General features: G+C 46.6%; 1 protein-coding gene across 1 annotated transcript; it reads right to left on the bottom strand.

Moving 5' to 3' along the window:
• Positions 1 to 234: 234 nt before the first annotated feature.
• Positions 235 to 14298, bottom strand: LOC131263923 (multiple C2 and transmembrane domain-containing protein). Its single transcript, XM_058266206.1, has 15 exons — positions 14163 to 14298; positions 4738 to 4940; positions 4144 to 4654; positions 3931 to 4073; positions 3678 to 3869; positions 3240 to 3388; positions 2851 to 3169; positions 2594 to 2790; positions 2280 to 2460; positions 1900 to 2078; positions 1182 to 1301; positions 930 to 1029; positions 669 to 775; positions 389 to 596; positions 235 to 315 (listed from the first exon to the last, which is right to left on the bottom strand). The coding sequence occupies exons 1-15, from the start codon at positions 14296 to 14298 to the stop codon at positions 235 to 237; spliced, it is 2826 nt and encodes a 941-aa protein (XP_058122189.1).
• Positions 14299 to 16816: the final 2518 nt, after the last annotated feature.

The raw sequence follows: 16816 nt of genomic DNA, 5'->3' as shown, positions 1-16816 counted from the left end.
TGGTGATGAAGTATGGAAGAATTAGAATTTTAGTAGCTCTTGCAGTAACTGGAGAAAATATTGTAAACCCTAGTCCATTAGAAGCAATGAGAGAGCGCAGGATGCCGAGTTTGATCGCCATTTACAGTAAGTTTTCCTTTGTTACACGTCCTTCGCGTTCGGTTTCGCCTTGCTAACGTGCAGGGCTTTTTTGAGATTGTCCCTAAAGTAGCGCCTTAGGGTAGTTTGGTAACATTACGACACTTTATGCTTCTTTCGCGGATCCCGGCGAGCCAGTTCGGGTGTTGAATGAAGCGGCAGTTCACGCCACATAATCTAAAAAGAGAAAAATAATGCAGGTGTGTGAGATGAAAAGGACCATTGCTTTGGTAAACGTTTTGTAACTTACGATTTCTTCATCATCAGGCACACGTGAAAGTAGATCCAGCACTTCATTGTTGGGAACAGTGTGCGGCCGTATGATGCGTCGACTGAACTTCACCAAACCCCACAGCAGCAATAGCACCCGGATCGGGACGTAGTGAAGCACCAGGCAAGCGGCCAAAAGCAACAATGCCGTCAGCCAGCTGAGTTCCGGTACGGAGAAATTAAATGTGCTGGAAGAGGAAATGGAAAATTCAAAGTCATGCTGATGTTTGTAAAACACAGGAAACACGCCTGATGCTTACTTTTTAACACTCTCACCCAACGACGCTAGGAATCCGATTGTGTTCTGTACGCTCTGCGATACCTCCTGTATTGCCTGCAGCCGCTCTTTGATGGTCTTCTTTTCCTCCTGCATCCATGGTAGGATAAAATGATGTTTACAACAATAGAAGACACGGAAACACAAACACAAATCACGATTAAAGCATAAACGTCTGGGCACATTTTCTTCCCGCCCACATCTTTTGCGATTCATGTGACTAATTGTGAACGAACCAACGAACCTTTTCCTTGTCTTCCTCATCCTCGTCGTCACTGGCAACGTCGTATTCGTCCGCCGTCGACTGCGATGAGCTTCCGGTTAGCCATCGAATTAACCAATTTCTATAGAAACCAAAGAAAGGAGAAAGTTGAGCATTCAATCGTGATGCATAAATAATTCGCTTGCCCTCGTAGGATCTTGAGATGCGAGCGATAAGTTTTCCCTTTCGAGAAAACAGACGCACAAAAAACGAAAAAAAACATCGGCTACTTACTTCAACAGGTACAGCAGGGCGACGGCCGGAATGGTGGAAATATCGAACCAAATGCAACCGCAAACCCACAGCACTAGCGCTATGAACGACCGAATCGGGGATTCCCATTCGAAGCAGCTCCTGTGGACGAAGACGAAAATAGTAACATGATTTGCTTCCAGCGGAAACTCGTGTTTGGGTGTTCGTTAATAGTCGTTGTGAAAGGATTTCCTTTTACAGCTGCTTTAAGCCACCAGGCGCCTCCATTAAAGGAACCTCCGTAAGCGTTGACGTAAGATAAAATGTGGAAATCTCATCGTCAAACAGATGGATGGAATGAAACATTTCCTTTTCTTTTCTAGGGTAATGACTTGCTTTAGTCATGCCAGCTCATAAAAGGATTCCCCACAATTTTACCTTTGAGGCATACTGATATTATAAACTCCTCCTCCGCCTCCAACCTGATTAGTAGAAACCGTTCACCTGGCCTTCATACTTGTCAGATTCGTTAAAGTAGTCCACCGGGGAACTATAATGGCATTTGATTTCTTTAACTGCTATTTTCATTCAGTCAAGAAATCGCACCAGAAGAGCCATCAATGGAATGTTATTTTTATTGGAAAATCCCGGTGGAGAAATATTCCAACACGTTCCTCGTTCACACCTCGAGAGACGATTCCTGACTATCGACGTTCCTCGTACTTCCCAATTGAAAAAAGATCGTTAACTGAATACTCACTGCACGAACTGGCCCACTTCGATGAAGTACATGATGACAGCCTTGAGTCGGGTGACGTTACGTAGGAAGAGCTGCCGTTTAAACTTTGCCTCTTGCTGCACCAGCTTCTCCTCCTTCGGTTCCAGAACGCGCAGAGCCGCCCGCAGCTTGTTCCACACGACCGTCATTTCCAGCAGAATCTAATTGAAAGAGGAGGGTGCGGGTGAGGTATTTATTTATTTTCCTTTAGTCATAAAACACGCTCAAGAATGCCGACACTTTAGAGTTCCCACGTTTAATGTAGAGGTGAAAATTTCCACGACAAAGGAAATCAGGCTGTGTATCTCTCGGGATTGACGGGAAACGAAAAGAATAAAAGAATAAGTGAGCCCATCCCTTACCTGTGGCTGCGTTCCTTTGGCACGGGTGTACATCTTCTTGTCCTTCAGCGCGTACCAACGCTTCTCGCCGTTGCGTATCCGGAGCAGCGGTATGTTGACCTTCCCGAGAAACTCTACCTTGTGGTCCCGGTCTTCGTCGTAGACGGTGATTTCCAGCACCGACGACATGTCTTTCACATTACTGCACGGTTCTCCATGGGAATCAATATGGACGGAAGGAGCAGAAGAGAGAGAGAGAGAGAGTGTGAGGGCAGAAAAGGAAGTATTTGTTCATTAGTACCCGGCTGATTCTTTGCTCGCGGCGATCTTCTTACAAGGTGAAAATTTTATTCCAGTTCGGCGTTAGAGTTTTGTACTCCGTTTGCGTCTGGAGTCGGGCATTGATCAGCTCCAGCACGACGAATGGATCCGATTTGCCACCGATGTCCGCCGCAGCGAGTCCCGTTGCCCCAAACACCTTCACCGTGAGGTGTCCGATGTCCCGCATGTTCTGCAGTGACTTGTGCCAAATCTGCAACAAAACGCGATGTTACTGAACGGAACACTCGCAGTCGCTCTGAAGCCGACTTACGTAGCGACTCTGTGTGACCGCTCGTTCTTTGGAGTCCTCCTTGTACGCGGTCAGATCGGTGATTGTTTCCGAAGCCGTCGTCCCGCTGATGGTGAGCATGATGTGGACCTCACCCGGACACTCCTCCAGCGGTTGCCAGATGCCATGGGTACGTTCCCGCTCTAGGCTCCTTAGGTCGATGGTACATTTGCCGTACGTGTTGTACTTGCCGCAGACTATCACCTCCAACAGCTGATCGTCGTCGAAGAGATGTAGATCGAACTGCTCTAACCATCTCGCTCGGTAGGACGCTTTCGACTTGTACTTCTCATTTCCTAGCCTAAGGAAGGAACCAAAAGTTAGCAGGTCAACTACGAGTTCACTTCAAAGAAGCAGTTTTGCTAGCCTACCTAAATCTAACGTAAATATCGTTCAGCCCACTCTCGGCATCCGGTGGGAGTCCTTTGGCTTCGATCAGCACGATCGTGACGACCGAGCTCCAGATCTGCGACTTGAGTCGGCGGGATGCGTCGGCAAGCTTCGGATTGCGCTGAAAGTACTTTCGAGCATGAACGGAAACCGGAAAATGGACGGATGGTGGTGGTGGTGGTGCATTGGATAGAGCAGAAATTAAACAAAAACATAAGACAGAATAGACACAGACAGACGGCGCAGAGATACACAAGGGCAAGCGAAAACAATAGAGACAGAGTGCGGCAGTGTTGAGATGAGAACACTCAGCAGCAAGAATAAAGCAAGAAGCATCTTCGGCAATTCGCTTGATTGAAAATGCAGTTAAAGATTCGAACACGATCAATGTAATACTTGTAGGATGGAGGTATTCTCACTTGTTCTTTGTCCTCCTGCGTCTTTGGCCACAGTGTGACAGTCAGTTTGATCTCGCCGAGATCCTTCGATGCTCTTTGTGCGTCCTCGAGCTTAATGGTAAGATCCTCGGCTCGATTAAGCTCCAGTGACGTGAGGTGCAGCTTCGCCGAGCCCATAAAGTCATCCTGGAGGCCCCAATCGTAGTCAAACACCTACAAGTTTTCCACAATGTTAGAACTCGAAGGGTTGTTTCATCCGAGGGTTCTAACTAACCTTGATTATTATTGGCTGAAACGGATCTTCCACTGGTACGATGAACGTTTCGTCCCACAGTGGATTGAGGTCTTTGTGGACTGTTTTGGATTTGTAGAGGAGTCGGCCACCCACTTTAAACTTGACGTAGGGATCGCTTGTGCCTATGTAAAAACGAGTGGATTTCTTTTACAACAACACCCGGTGGAACTGAAGTCCAACCTGCCCTCTTACCACTCTTGTCCATTGCCACCAGTCCATGGCCGCTGATGAGGTGCACCCGGAGCTGGAAGAACGAATGTTGCCTAAGCTGCGTCTCGCGTCGCCTCTGCTGCTCGTCGGCCGGACTGAGGACCGACGCCGTACTCGGTCCGGGGGACTCCGAAACCTTCGCCAGTCCACCAATCGTCAGACCACTCGGGCCGGGGATGGCACTCGCCGGTTCGACTTCAGCCTTCGTCGTCAGCACCTTCAGCACGCTGGCCACGGCGGAGGACGATATGCCCTCGGATGCGGTTGCTCCAGTGCCACTCATGGCCGCATTCCTATCGGTGGCCTTGGCCAACGGAGAGTCGCCGAGGGTTTGCGCCCGATGGCGGGGCGATTGATGGGGCGTCGCGGAGCTGCTGTGTTCGGCGGAACTGTTGTCGGCCGCGTAGTCACTCTGGCTGTCCCGACGAACCTCGAGCTCTTGACCCAGGGATCCTCTTAGGCGCTCCTTGCTTCTTCCACGCGACCAACGATGCTGTGGAGGGACACGACATCGTTGCAGGACGGGATAACATAATTAGACATCGCTGTTCAACTTGCTGCCACCATGCCACCTACCCTGAGTGTGTTGAAGAAACCGTGTGTTCGCTGGATCACACCGGCCGGTATCGTGGGCACATTGGCGGAGCGGGCGCGCTGGGGCGAGGATTGCGGCGAGTCTCCCGAGCCGCCGCAGTCGTTGCAACTGAGCTCCGAGGCCGACTTACTCAGGTGTTTCCGCAACGAGGAGCATTTGGATTCTAAATTCAGTCGAGAACGTTCTACAGAGGTGAGGATGGCGAATTTCGAACCACCACGTAACGTACGTGTGGGTGTGTGTTTTATGTTTGTGCGCATGTTTTTTTTTATTGCGAGCGAAGGCAGAAGAAGGTTGCAGACCAGCAAGCATACATATAATTAAGGAAAGTCATAATCAGGCATTTTGAAGTAGAGCGAAGGACTCTAGCTTAGCTTTCTACAAACTCTACAAACTACTTAAAATAATGCTTGCGTTTGTTCCTTGTAATATTTTAAATCCTGATAAATAATTCTAATGCTTAATGCTTCTCACAAATATTGAATGACTTCGCTAAGCAAAAGTGCCCCCCTCTAAGGAACAAACTTCTTGCATTTGCACGTCGAGGCCAAATTGAGGGTAAAGTTCAATAATGCCGGGCAAAATTTTCAGTTTGTCGGAAAAACCGACTTCCTGCCGAGGCAATATAACATCTTGGAGCTTTGGCGCGCCCACCACGTTGGAAACTCGATTGCTTCAAATCGTTCCAACTTTTGAAGCATGCAAAAACCCCCAACGTTTGCTGCCTGCGCTTTCCCTCAAAGGTCGAGGGTTGAGCAGGAAATGGGTTTCGGAACGATTTAAAATCGACCGAAGGAGAAAACTTTCCCGCGGTTGAAGGAAAATACGGAGCCCCGGCGGAGCCGTGATCGTGAAATCTTTCCCGCTAACGCTGTTTATTTGAGATGAAACTGCAGAGATACAGGACCCAGCTGTTGGTGTTGCCGCGTTCGCTGCTTTCTTGACGCAACAATACTAGTGCGCAGTGTTTATTTTTAATTATCAAATGCCAGCCTTGCTTTCTCCCTCCATTTTTGGCCGATTGTTGACGAAAGCAGAACGTCGAAAGGGGGGGGTGTAAAATCGTATAATCTATTGGCAGGAATTCATAATGGAGGCGTACGGCCGCAACAGGTGGCAACAGACAAACGTGGAAGGATGGAAATGGACCGCTCAGGTGAAGTTATTCGTTTCCTTTTTCAATGTTATTGTTTGAACGGTGATTGGTCGACCGTTTCAGAATTTATTTTAAGTACGCAATGATAAATTTTCTTTTTCTGATTCAAAGGAAAATTGCTTGTTCGTATTCATATCCACCGTTGGATATTTGGTGATTCAGGTGAAACTATGTAAAGAGAGCATATGATCGAAAGAGGAAACTTTTATAAAACATTGGGTGAACTTTCAACATAAACAACAATTTCGTGCTGGACCAACTTTTTGCTTCAACCAGCCGTTCCAACGAGGCTCCTGCACGTACGATGCAATTGAGCAGAAGAGTAACTTTCTGGCGTTTTAAAAGCAGTGTTCCACCACAGTGTGCTCTCGAACAACTTTAAACCGGGCCGGGAAATGGGCCCTTCCTGCGTGTGTCATACATGCGGCCTTCAGCATGTGTTTGTGTCGTTTTGCTTTCCGGCCGAATGAAACTGCAACTCCATGCCTTCATTTGCGGTTAGTGGAGTGCTTATTTTAGCACGCCTGAGAGGACGTTTATGGCCCTTCCACCTCGCCACTGCCGCGTTCATTCAAATGGGCAGGACATTGTGCCCTTAATCAGGTACATAATTACAACGTGGGATGCTCGAGCCTTTTGGGCTCGGGAGTATTTTTAATTATGTAACAGGTGAAAATTTGCTCCAAGGAATCGTGGCGTAAGAAAGGGTATTCTTGTTAGGCAAGTAGCTTAAGTCTTGTCTAATAACTTTTCGTCAGGAGGAATAAAACTACGCCATCGCAAAGCTTACCGAGGTGACTTGGCGTAAGCGACCTGTGACGGGTAAGGTAATCAAATCGCACTTAGGCGAAATTAGTGGTCCGTACAAGAAAGTGTTCCTCTTTCTGTTTCCATCATCGCTTGCCTCCACCAGAATCCCCGACGTGCGGCAAGGGCGGCGTGAATGAACACGATGGGTGAATTATGGCCGGAGGGAGTCATCACTCGAAGTGACGGTATTTTTGGGTTTGCCGTATCCCCAGGGAGGGCCACAAAAAAGCAATAGTAATTCTCGACCATTTGCGAAAAAGGGTCAACCGGATAAAACTTTTTTAAGTTGTTCGTTGAACTTTGACGAACCCTCGACTGTATTCAATTTGGTAAGGGTCGGGTGACAAATAACACATCGGCGTTAAAATATCTAAAGTCAGACTCAAAAATCTGAAAAGGAACCTGTGGCACAACTTCAAAGGTCTGTCGTCGCAAAAACCGACATTGGAAGGATACAACATAAACATCGAAAGGTATGGCGGATGTCCAACGTGTCAGACCCAAACAAACAACTACCGAGGGTTTGCAAATTCCCGTTGCCTCAACGTTGTTAACCCCAAAGCTGAAAGGATGAATGGATCAGGGTTTCGGTTCGAGTATCCGGCAAATTGAGACGCCAATCTGTTTAAACAGGAAATCTAACCCACTTCGAAGGTTATCATGTAAAGGTTGATTACAAGACAAATTAGTGTAAAACGGTCCAACAATCGACCCTTTGATTAGTGAAACTAAAAAGAAGACATAAAATGGGAGAGTGGCCTGGTCGCAGCGTTTTTCCTTGTGTGCAAATTCGAAAGCAAGCAACAAACAGTAAACGTGACGTTTTGCATTCGTAAAATTCGTAAAAAATTCAATCGATCTACTTCAAGTCTGAAAATAATAAATTCAATAAATTAGAATCTCGATAGCCGGAAAGTGAAATGGAAAGTGCTAAACTTCGCAAATAATACCCCAGGATGGACCCCAACAATTCCCCCCGGAGCCGTTCCGCAACCGGCGAAGGAAAATACGTAACAAAATGCTAAAATGTCCGGCGAACGGAAAGGTTAATGTCGGCAGGCAATGTCCCGTTGGTCAGCTGCTGTTTTATGCTTCGTTTTGAGCGAAAAAGTTTCGATTGTGTTTGTGCAAAGATTACGATTCTGCTGTCCTACCGAAAAGGTATGGTATTTGGTCCTTCCAACTCCATATACCTCGGGGCGTCCGAAAGGCCATCTTCTCGGTGATGATAAGGCGTGAAAAACCCTCCGACCCACGAGTTCTAATCAAGGAAAGTGTAAGAAGTATCAAAAACTGGTCCTCCGCGCTCTCTAGGACCTTCGATCATAAATCATTCGTCCACTTTCGTGCGGAGTAAATAATGAAGTGTGAGAAAGCGGCGGCAGCGACCGCCAATTTTCCACCAATATCCCCGACTTCATAGCGGTTTTCCTATCCAATTTATTAGACACCAGCCAGCGGCCAGTCGCTTAGTGGTCAGAAGAAGAAAAACAATAACAATCCAAAGCCGATCTGTTCGCCAAACTGGGTGAATCTGATAAGACAGTGTTGCAATGCTGGGAAGTGCGGATTAACTTCTTTGCTTTGTGGTGTATATTTCGTACGCAGAAAAGTGGCCGCACTGTCTGGGAAAACGCTACGGCCAACACTTAGGACGAGTCTTCTTCCGAAGGGTTTTTCGAACTTGTGTTTCAATTGGAGGAAAAAAAAGGAAAATGTCAGCGGGCAGAGCATAAAAGTACAGCATGCGATACGAATTTTCTCAGCTCACTGGCGCTAACTTTCCTTTCCTTAACGCCATAAGCGACAAAAATAAACACCGCCGGAACGAGAGACCACAAAACCTTGCTTCGGTGAGTAAACATTACAGTAAAAGAACGTCTGTTTGTGTTTTTGTACCCCAAACTAACCCCAGGATTAACCGCCATGCATGTGGGGTTGCACAGTTTTCCGTCACCGGCGTTTTTGTGACGTCGTTGGCCAACCCGGTTTTCCGGGGTGAATTTGTGGGTTACCCCAAAAGAGCGGGGTGGAGGGGGGAGTGTCAGAAACACGACGGAATCCGGACGGAATTGTAATCATCATCGGACGATGAAACGGACGATCTTTTCTGGCTGCTACAAATGATGGGCGGGCTTTATGGACCTCCCGTATGCCCCCAACACAGAACCGGCGAAAAACTGCTTTTTCATCGCTTTTCCTCCTCTCCAACAAAATACTCTACTGCTGCATGCCGTGTATGCATGTGTGTGTGTTTTGATATTTGGCGACGAATATTTCACGTACGCAAACTGTCCACGATAACGGCAGCATCCAGCATCAAAAGGTCAAAGTGGAGAGCGAAAATCGCACTAACCTAAAAAGAGATTCGCTTTAAGATGCTGACCGTTTTGCCGTTTCGTTCCTGCTTCCGGCATGAAGCATCGCTTGCTGCTGGGCAGTGGGTTTTCGCAAAGCAGCGCACCCGGCATTAGATTCGGCGAGGTCCTTAAGGTCTTAACTGTCGGGTAAAATATTATTCCTACAAACAAAAGGAAACAGATCGGAAAAAAGGCGAGAAGATTGTCAGCGGAGCCGAGCAACATAATCCAATGCTCGCGCGACAAACAAAACCCAACCGGAACGAACGCCGATGAAATGGGCCATGAAATCGGGAAATCGGAATAAAAATTGACCCTCCTGGGAGAACATTGTAAATTATTTTGTTTCGTTTCATTTAATCAGATCTGAAATCGAGGCTTTAATGTTTTTATCTTCTTGCCCGGAAGCGAATGGGAGGAAATGTGCAAATATTAAACGCGCTTTACAGTTCGGAGCATAAATTCAACATCCGATTCAACCATTCGAGTCGTGTTTTGAAGAATCCCGTGGGTTCGTGGAAGACTAATTGGAAACCACATAATACCTTTACAAATACACCGTGGAAGATAAATAAAGCCTATTGTTGAAGCGCTTTCAAATACTTCTTTTCGATACATTATATGTAAAAATCGTTAAGAAAGTCGAAGTGAAACACGCTGCTTTGTGACTTGCATAGTTCGGTGGAGTAAATGTTCCCTTTGCTTGCGACATCTAATGACTTCAGAGGAAATGTAATCGTCTTCTAATGATGATAATTCCATTATATGCCACACTTACAGTATACCCCACTCTTGGTGGTTTTTATTGATCTACTCTGGGGATGCTATTATGATATTTCATGTTCTTCCGCTGCCGATGGTCACGTGAAATCCAATTAAAATTGGATGCTTCTCTGCCCCGGCACTCTTACACGCTGGAGATTCACAGTGTTCTCCTGCACACACTGCACAACACCGCACACCGACTGGCACACATACACACGGTATAGCAGCAGCTCGCCACGATGGCCACGAGACTAACTACCGCGTCGTGTTTACACCTCGACGGTCGTGGAAAAACTGAGAAAACCGCCGCCAGGAACCGGCGTTTTTCTGGCCGGCGCTGCTTTCCGAAATTTCCGCTGTTTGGAAAATTGGCGCTGCTGTTGCCGGCTGTGCACAGTGGTACGTGTACGAGCTCAGGTGATAAATTTATGGAGCATTTTGGAGCAAACCGAATGGTGGATGCACACAGATGAACGAAAAGCAAATATTAATGCAGAAACAGAAGGAAGGATATTGCATCATAAAAGGAATGCAATAATAAAGAAGAAACTATAGAAAATCTCATAAAAACATAATGGAAGTGCAAACATAAATCATGCAGTTCCTCGCGAAGGGGGGGAAAATTTGCACTTGATATCAGTGCGCGCGAGAAAACTCTCCAACCATTCTCACGTCGCCGTTGGAGAGTAATAATTGCATTTTGGCGCCATCGAATCCATGGTCAAGGACGGAATGGTAGAGAAAACCATGCATAGTACAAGGCCATCGTGGCGGAAGACCTGGCCCTCTTATTCTTCGATTGGCGAAACTACCGTGCAACGGTGCCATCGGAAACAGATAAAATCCCGGAAGTGCACTCATGCTGTGTGCTCGAAAACTGGGACGAAATGGGAAACATTCAAGGGAAGGTTCAGTTCGACATAAACCGAACTTAGGCCAATGGCGTTTACATTTGCCGCAACGGGCGGGTGTCGAAGCGAAAGATTTTAACCAACCATGCAATCGAACGTGAAGTTCGTTTTGAAATGCATATTGTTAGATGCAACTTACAATGGCACACGAAGCAGCAGATAACTGACCCGTATACCAGTGGTACGAGGGAAGTACTATCACAAGCATTATATTACTCTAATGATGAGCGCACCTGTTTTTCGTATCGTTATTTTATTATTCCATTGTTTTTAGAAAATCCAAATGTAGGTTAATGAGGTATAGAGATGCAACTATTGCACTTTGAAGATAGTTTGTAGTGTTGAGTGTTTTTTCAACATCGCTCAACAATAACATATGAACGAAACGGCTTCATGCTCCTGTTTGTCATCTCTGTTATTAACTCTTTTTGCTTTATGTACCAACGTTTTATTCTTCGTCAACATTGATTATGATCGATTTTCCCACTGCCACCAAAACGTGTTGGTTTCTTTTCTCCCATTCAATGGCATTGTACTTTCACAATACGAAAGAGGCTGTACGGCCAGGCGGGCGATCGATCGGTTACTTAAATTGAATTAGATTTCCAATCTTCGCCATTCGATTTGCACAAAAAAAAAAGGAAAAGGTAAAGAAAGGAAAACATCATCTCGACATCTAGACTCGTGGAGGCTTAAGCTTACGGTCGGAGGGGGCGAAAAGTCATTTCCATGAAGAGAGACCGATGCTCGATGCCGACCGATGATGTATGGTGTTGGGTTACACGTTTTCCATTTATCCGCTCAGCCGGCGGAAGGATCATGTGCTGCATCCGCCTGCTTGGGTTCGCGTGGGCAAATTGCGAACCTATGCTCTCGAATCCCCGTGGGGAGCATCAAAAAGTGGGAGAAGGAGGAAGAGGTGATGGAGGGGGGGGGGGGGGGGGGGGATATGGGACCTATAAATTATGTAGCTTCCAGCGCCAGGGAAACACCCGAGCGTGTCGTTAGCGAAGATTTCGAGGGACCTTCCGCTCAAACGGACGCATGCATGTGGTTCCATTGGACGACCAATTCGTATGTTTATGGGCGGGAAAATTTCGGGACCGACTGCATCACCACCCCATCTCCGGGGTTCTCCCTCGACACAAGCATTCCAGCCGTGGCGTGTCCTGTTGAAAAATTCATTGCCAAGGGCGTCCAAATCCAATGGGTTTGAGGTGAGAAGCGTTTACCTTCTTGCGTCACGTGAAAGTGGATGATGGATTTGTTGGATGCACACAGGGACAATATTATGAGTACCAACCCGACCCCATTCTCAACTGTTGCGTTCGTTCAGATCGTTTGATTTCGATACTTCTTTTTTGCGAATCATCACGAGTGTAATATGTACACTTCCCAAAGGGAAACGAGCCGAAGGTGAGCCGGAAAATGAACTGACGGATGGAGGTAATGAAATGACACGATGACTCGTGGGAGGTCTCGATGTCCTGCCCTTACCCGATGGCACGGCAGCACGCGAGCGACAGAAAGGCGAGACTTGGCCATTAAAAAGTATGGAAAAGCGGCGGCGCGCTCGGCATGATGTTATTAAACAGGAGGCGCTGTTGTTATGGCGTACGATGAATAATGGATGAAGTGATATGACCAAAAGGTAAGCAGGTAGGCAGGCACCACCACCCCACGTGTCACTCGAATTTGCGATTAGAGTGTGGAATTATGGATGAGAGCATCCACTCCCCGCTAGCGCGTTGATAGTCGTTGGAAATTGGGGATCCAGAAAAGTGTGTGAAGTATCTTCTAGTTTGGTTTTTGTATCATATCCTTTATTTCCGTGGCACGTGAACATAAATTTTCGTGTGAAAATTTAAAGTATAGGAATCATTCATCATGCTATGGCTCGCCATAGTTTAAGAATTTTCACACAATTTTCAATTTTATATCGACCACATGATTCGTTTACTGGAGTACCTAACCGTTAAAATATGGAATGAGGAAAATGTCTCCGACACAATGTGTCCCAACACACATAGACACATTGTGCCATGTTCAATTTAGTCAATGAAATCTAAACCATCTCTCTTGGTAGGATTAAACATTGGAAAAGGATTAAAGGTTGACTCATTCCCGAACCACACACACACACACACATACGCCACCAGGACCTTTTGCCGGCTAGCTTTTCTCCGATCCATTATTCATTGCATCAGGTCCAACGTTCGACTTTTCCTAATCAGCTTGTGGTAATTGCGCTTGCGGCGCTCCATCGTACATGAACATTCAATTTAGTCCCTGGGTCGGTGGAGATCCGCTAGACGATGGCTTTTCCCGCCTCGAGAACGTGTTGCGTCGAGCGGTATTTAATTATGCTCGGGTGGGAAAATCCCTAACCCCGCATTATCGCTCGACTTTGTGTCATGGCTGTCAGCCGGAAGGAGTTAGACATCGACAGTGGCCGTAGTATATGATAGTAGTTCACTATTTATCTCGGAAATCCCTAGTCCGGGGAAATGTCCCTAGTGGAGTGTGTAAAATGGTTCCCTTGATAGTCAATATCTCATATTTTATGCGTTGTTACACCACTTTCAGAGCAGTGACTAGGGTTTGAGACCTCTATTGGCTTCCAAAAAACTACTATAAAGTTCCATAGGAACGATACTATGGAGGGTCGACACTCACTTCCACTCCAAATTCCACTTTCGGTTTGGAAAGAGCCAACATGTTGTTGTAGGTTTTATACCCACCGGAAATACTAACCTTGTTGCTACAAACAACAGCAATTTCCCTTTTCCAGATTATTAATATTTGAACGATGTTCATCAATGAAAGTTCTTTGATCATTTTTTTTTGTTTTGGCTGTTGTCGACCTTTCTCCACCCAACTGATGTTCGACTCATACCGATTTGGGCTATTTTTACACAACAATTAATTGCGGTCAACCGGCCATGACGAAGGATCCAACGAAAGAAACAAACCTGAGCACCAAACGGCCTGGCCTAGACGCTTATACCAAAGATTTATTTTTGATTAAATGTTCGTTGAACAGAGGAAAGGAATGCGGAATGGATGGAGCTGATGGCTAGACGTTACCGTAAAGAGGAGAACCTCAATGGGCCGAAGTCATTCAACATTCGTGAAATATTAATTATCAATTTTGCCCCTCCAGGGGAAATGCTGCTGAACGCCGGTGGCGTGCGGAAAAGCGCTTACCGTGTGGACAGTTTGTGTTTCGCTGGGAGTGGAGACACAAACCCTGCCACACGTACAGGGAGCTTTTCCCCCAAAACAACACACACACAAGCAAGGTTGACATCATCCTTTCAAAGCGCGAGGATGCGTGTTTTGTCGCGCCAGGAGGTAAACATCAAACATGAAAATGTAGGGGGAAAAGATAGCCGCATACTTACTGCTTCCGCTGCTGCTGCTTCCTCCGCCGCTTCCTCCACCCGTGCTTATGCTGGGCACACCGCCTCCGCCACCTCCCCCAAGGCTGCTGCTGCCACCCCCGGGCGTGACTGTCGTAGAACAAGCTGCCGCCGCCATCGCTCCTCCGGTCGTTTGCTTCGTTTGTTGCCAAGTCTTCGGTCCGGGTAATGGTTCGCGGGCTCCCTCTGTTGATGGGGACGTCCCTGAAAACTCTTATCTCACTTCGATGGAGGGGGTTTTCAGCTGTTAACAGCCCGTCGCGCTACCGTAAGGCCTTTGCTACCGATGGGAGTTGCTTTTCACACCTTCTGCCACCCAAAAACACGGCTCACGGTTTGCTTCGCGCTTAGTGTCACTTCGATTTTCTTTTGTTTTCCCCTCCACGAACGCACACTCACACACACACACAGACACACACGCGAGGACGGCTGATGGTAAATGCTTGTAACGAGGTATTTATCAGCTCGTCGAATGAGTTTTTCGCTCGACCTCGGCTGGTCGGGATGGATCTTCCACGCGAGGTTAGCTTTCGTTTCGTTCGGTGACTTTTGCTTTCTTCTTTGCCCACGCGTAGGGATACTTCATTTTGCACGCAATTTCCTTCCGCTCGGCCGTGCGTGAGAATGGGAAATTCAAAGCAAATCCACTGCCAGCGGAAAGCAGGTGGCAAACGCGAGCCGTTGTGCCTGATTTGGCGAACGGGGACGAGGTTGGGAAAAACCTTCCAATAAAATATCGTAAAAAAAGAGCGAATACCGGTGTGTGCACGCCACTAGCGGGAGCGACTAACTGAAAACCGATGGCAGGAACTGTTGCACGGATTCGGAACCGGTCGGTAAATCGCTCGGAAGGACCGCCGGAAGGTCGGCAGCTCGGAAGGCAGCGGAGGCGACAACGGTTAGGCTCTGCTCGAGGGCGAACATTTTCCCTTCCCTCGATTTTACGTTTTGGTTCCGGTTGTCCGCGCTTGTTGGTTCGAAGTGGGTGTTGGTGCGACTGCACGGCCAAAAAACGTGTTGCCGTTGAGATGTTTTTATTGTGTCGGTATTTTTTCGATTCGTTCCATCGTTTTGTGCTTCTGCTTTTCTCGAAGTTTAGTTTGGAAGTCCTTTTCTTGGCGGAAGTGCTGTGTCCGACTTCGGTTCGCTTGTGCTATTTGTCTTCTGGTGTTGTATTCTCGTCACAGACACACAGCTGTGTGTTGCTGGGTTCTAACATTGATTGAAGTTTGGAAACCGCCTGGTTACGGAGCTGCACAGCTTAGCGATAGCATAAGGGGTAAAAGAAAAAGGAAAATGGACCTTAGTACCGTTTGAATTGCTGTAGAGAGTGTTGTTGATTTTTACGTTGCACTTTGTCGTGGTGTTTTGTGTACTTTCTATCATAAACGGTTGTTCGAAGGTGATCATTTATCCCTTGGCAATCCAAACGCCCTTCGGATTGTCGTTTTACTCACGAAAGGAGAAAATTTAACTTTTCCATGTGTTCATACTTTACACCAAAGGGTTAATCCACACATTGCGACTTTCGTGACTCTTCATACCCTTTATGCTTTTTTTGTGTGTCAACCCAGTCGCAAGGTGTAACAGTTGCAAATTTGGTTTATTGACACCATTTTTCAACCCGCCGAGAAGGGGAGCCCATTTGTCAAAGTCACTCATGCTGAAACGCCCAACCGGAATGTTTGCCAGACACGAAACGGTTGTTCGTACTTGACGATTGTTTATATGTCAACCTGTTTATTGTCCAAGGCGCATTTATTATTTTATCAAATACAGTTCTATTCTGTTGAACCAATTCGCGAAAACACCTGTTCCACGTGGGGAAGATAATTGAAAATGTGCAACGCATCAATTTGTGTGAGTATCAAAATTAATGTTTCAATTGAACATGAATGATAATCTAAACATAATACTCTCTACGGTCAATTGTCAACGAAATGTCATTCGGAGATGACGTTAAACACTTTTCTTCTGGCAAACAAATACCAGAAGATCGGTTCAATAATTGATTTTTAGTCTACAAACCATAATGACGTTTTATTTTACGGCGGCTGTCTCTAGTTTTTAAGTTTTACCATCAAATGTAAAACCTTTCATTTACGTTTCGTAAACGTTTACCATTTTTGCTCCCAATAACCAGCATAATAACTTAGGTAGGGTAAATAATTCCTCCAGACATTTTCGATCGCGACAGAAGCAAACCACACGTCCCAGAGAGCTGCATCGCAGCAATTGTTCAGACTGGCAGCTATCCAAACGTGGTCATTAAATAAGCTGTAGGATAATGTAGGATAATTTATCGACCATACGACAGACTATGGGGAAGAAGTGAAGAGATGAAATTTGGGGACGAAGGGGAAGAATAGTTTAATTTTTGGCGACATTTAAATGAGTACTCGACGAGCCGACTGCAGATAGCGACGTCGTGCTCAAAGGTTTCGCGACGAGGAAAATCGATGCACAGAAGCGCGTCGCGTAGAAAGAGTAACACATTTACTGGCCCTGCCTTCTCCACTATGCCTCCTGTTATGTCCGAGACAAATGCGAAACACGGGCGTGGATGGATTTTTGTCGACAGCGAAGAGAAAAGTACGTTGTTGTTACTAACAAACCAACCAGAAGAAGCATTTTGT

Source organism: Anopheles coustani, chromosome 2 (genome assembly GCF_943734705.1).
Source record: "Anopheles coustani chromosome 2, idAnoCousDA_361_x.2, whole genome shotgun sequence".
Lineage (NCBI taxonomy): Eukaryota > Metazoa > Arthropoda > Insecta > Diptera > Culicidae > Anopheles > Anopheles coustani.
This window is presented reverse-complemented; position numbering and strand designations above follow the sequence as displayed.

Bases quoted from the DNA above. Each gene is read 5' to 3' on its own strand.
- LOC131263923 (XM_058266206.1), bottom strand. From the start codon at position 14,298: ATGGCGGCGGCAGCTTGTTCTACGACAGTCACGCCCGGGGGTGGCAGC. The intron at 2,461-2,593 runs GTAAGAAGATCG...AGAACCGTGCAG, and splicing joins TGGAATAAAATTTTCACCTT to TAATGTGAAAGACATGTCGT. The intron at 1,302-1,899 runs GTGAGTATTCAG...CTTCGTCCACAG, and splicing joins GAAGTGGGCCAGTTCGTGCA to GAGCTGCTTCGAATGGGAAT.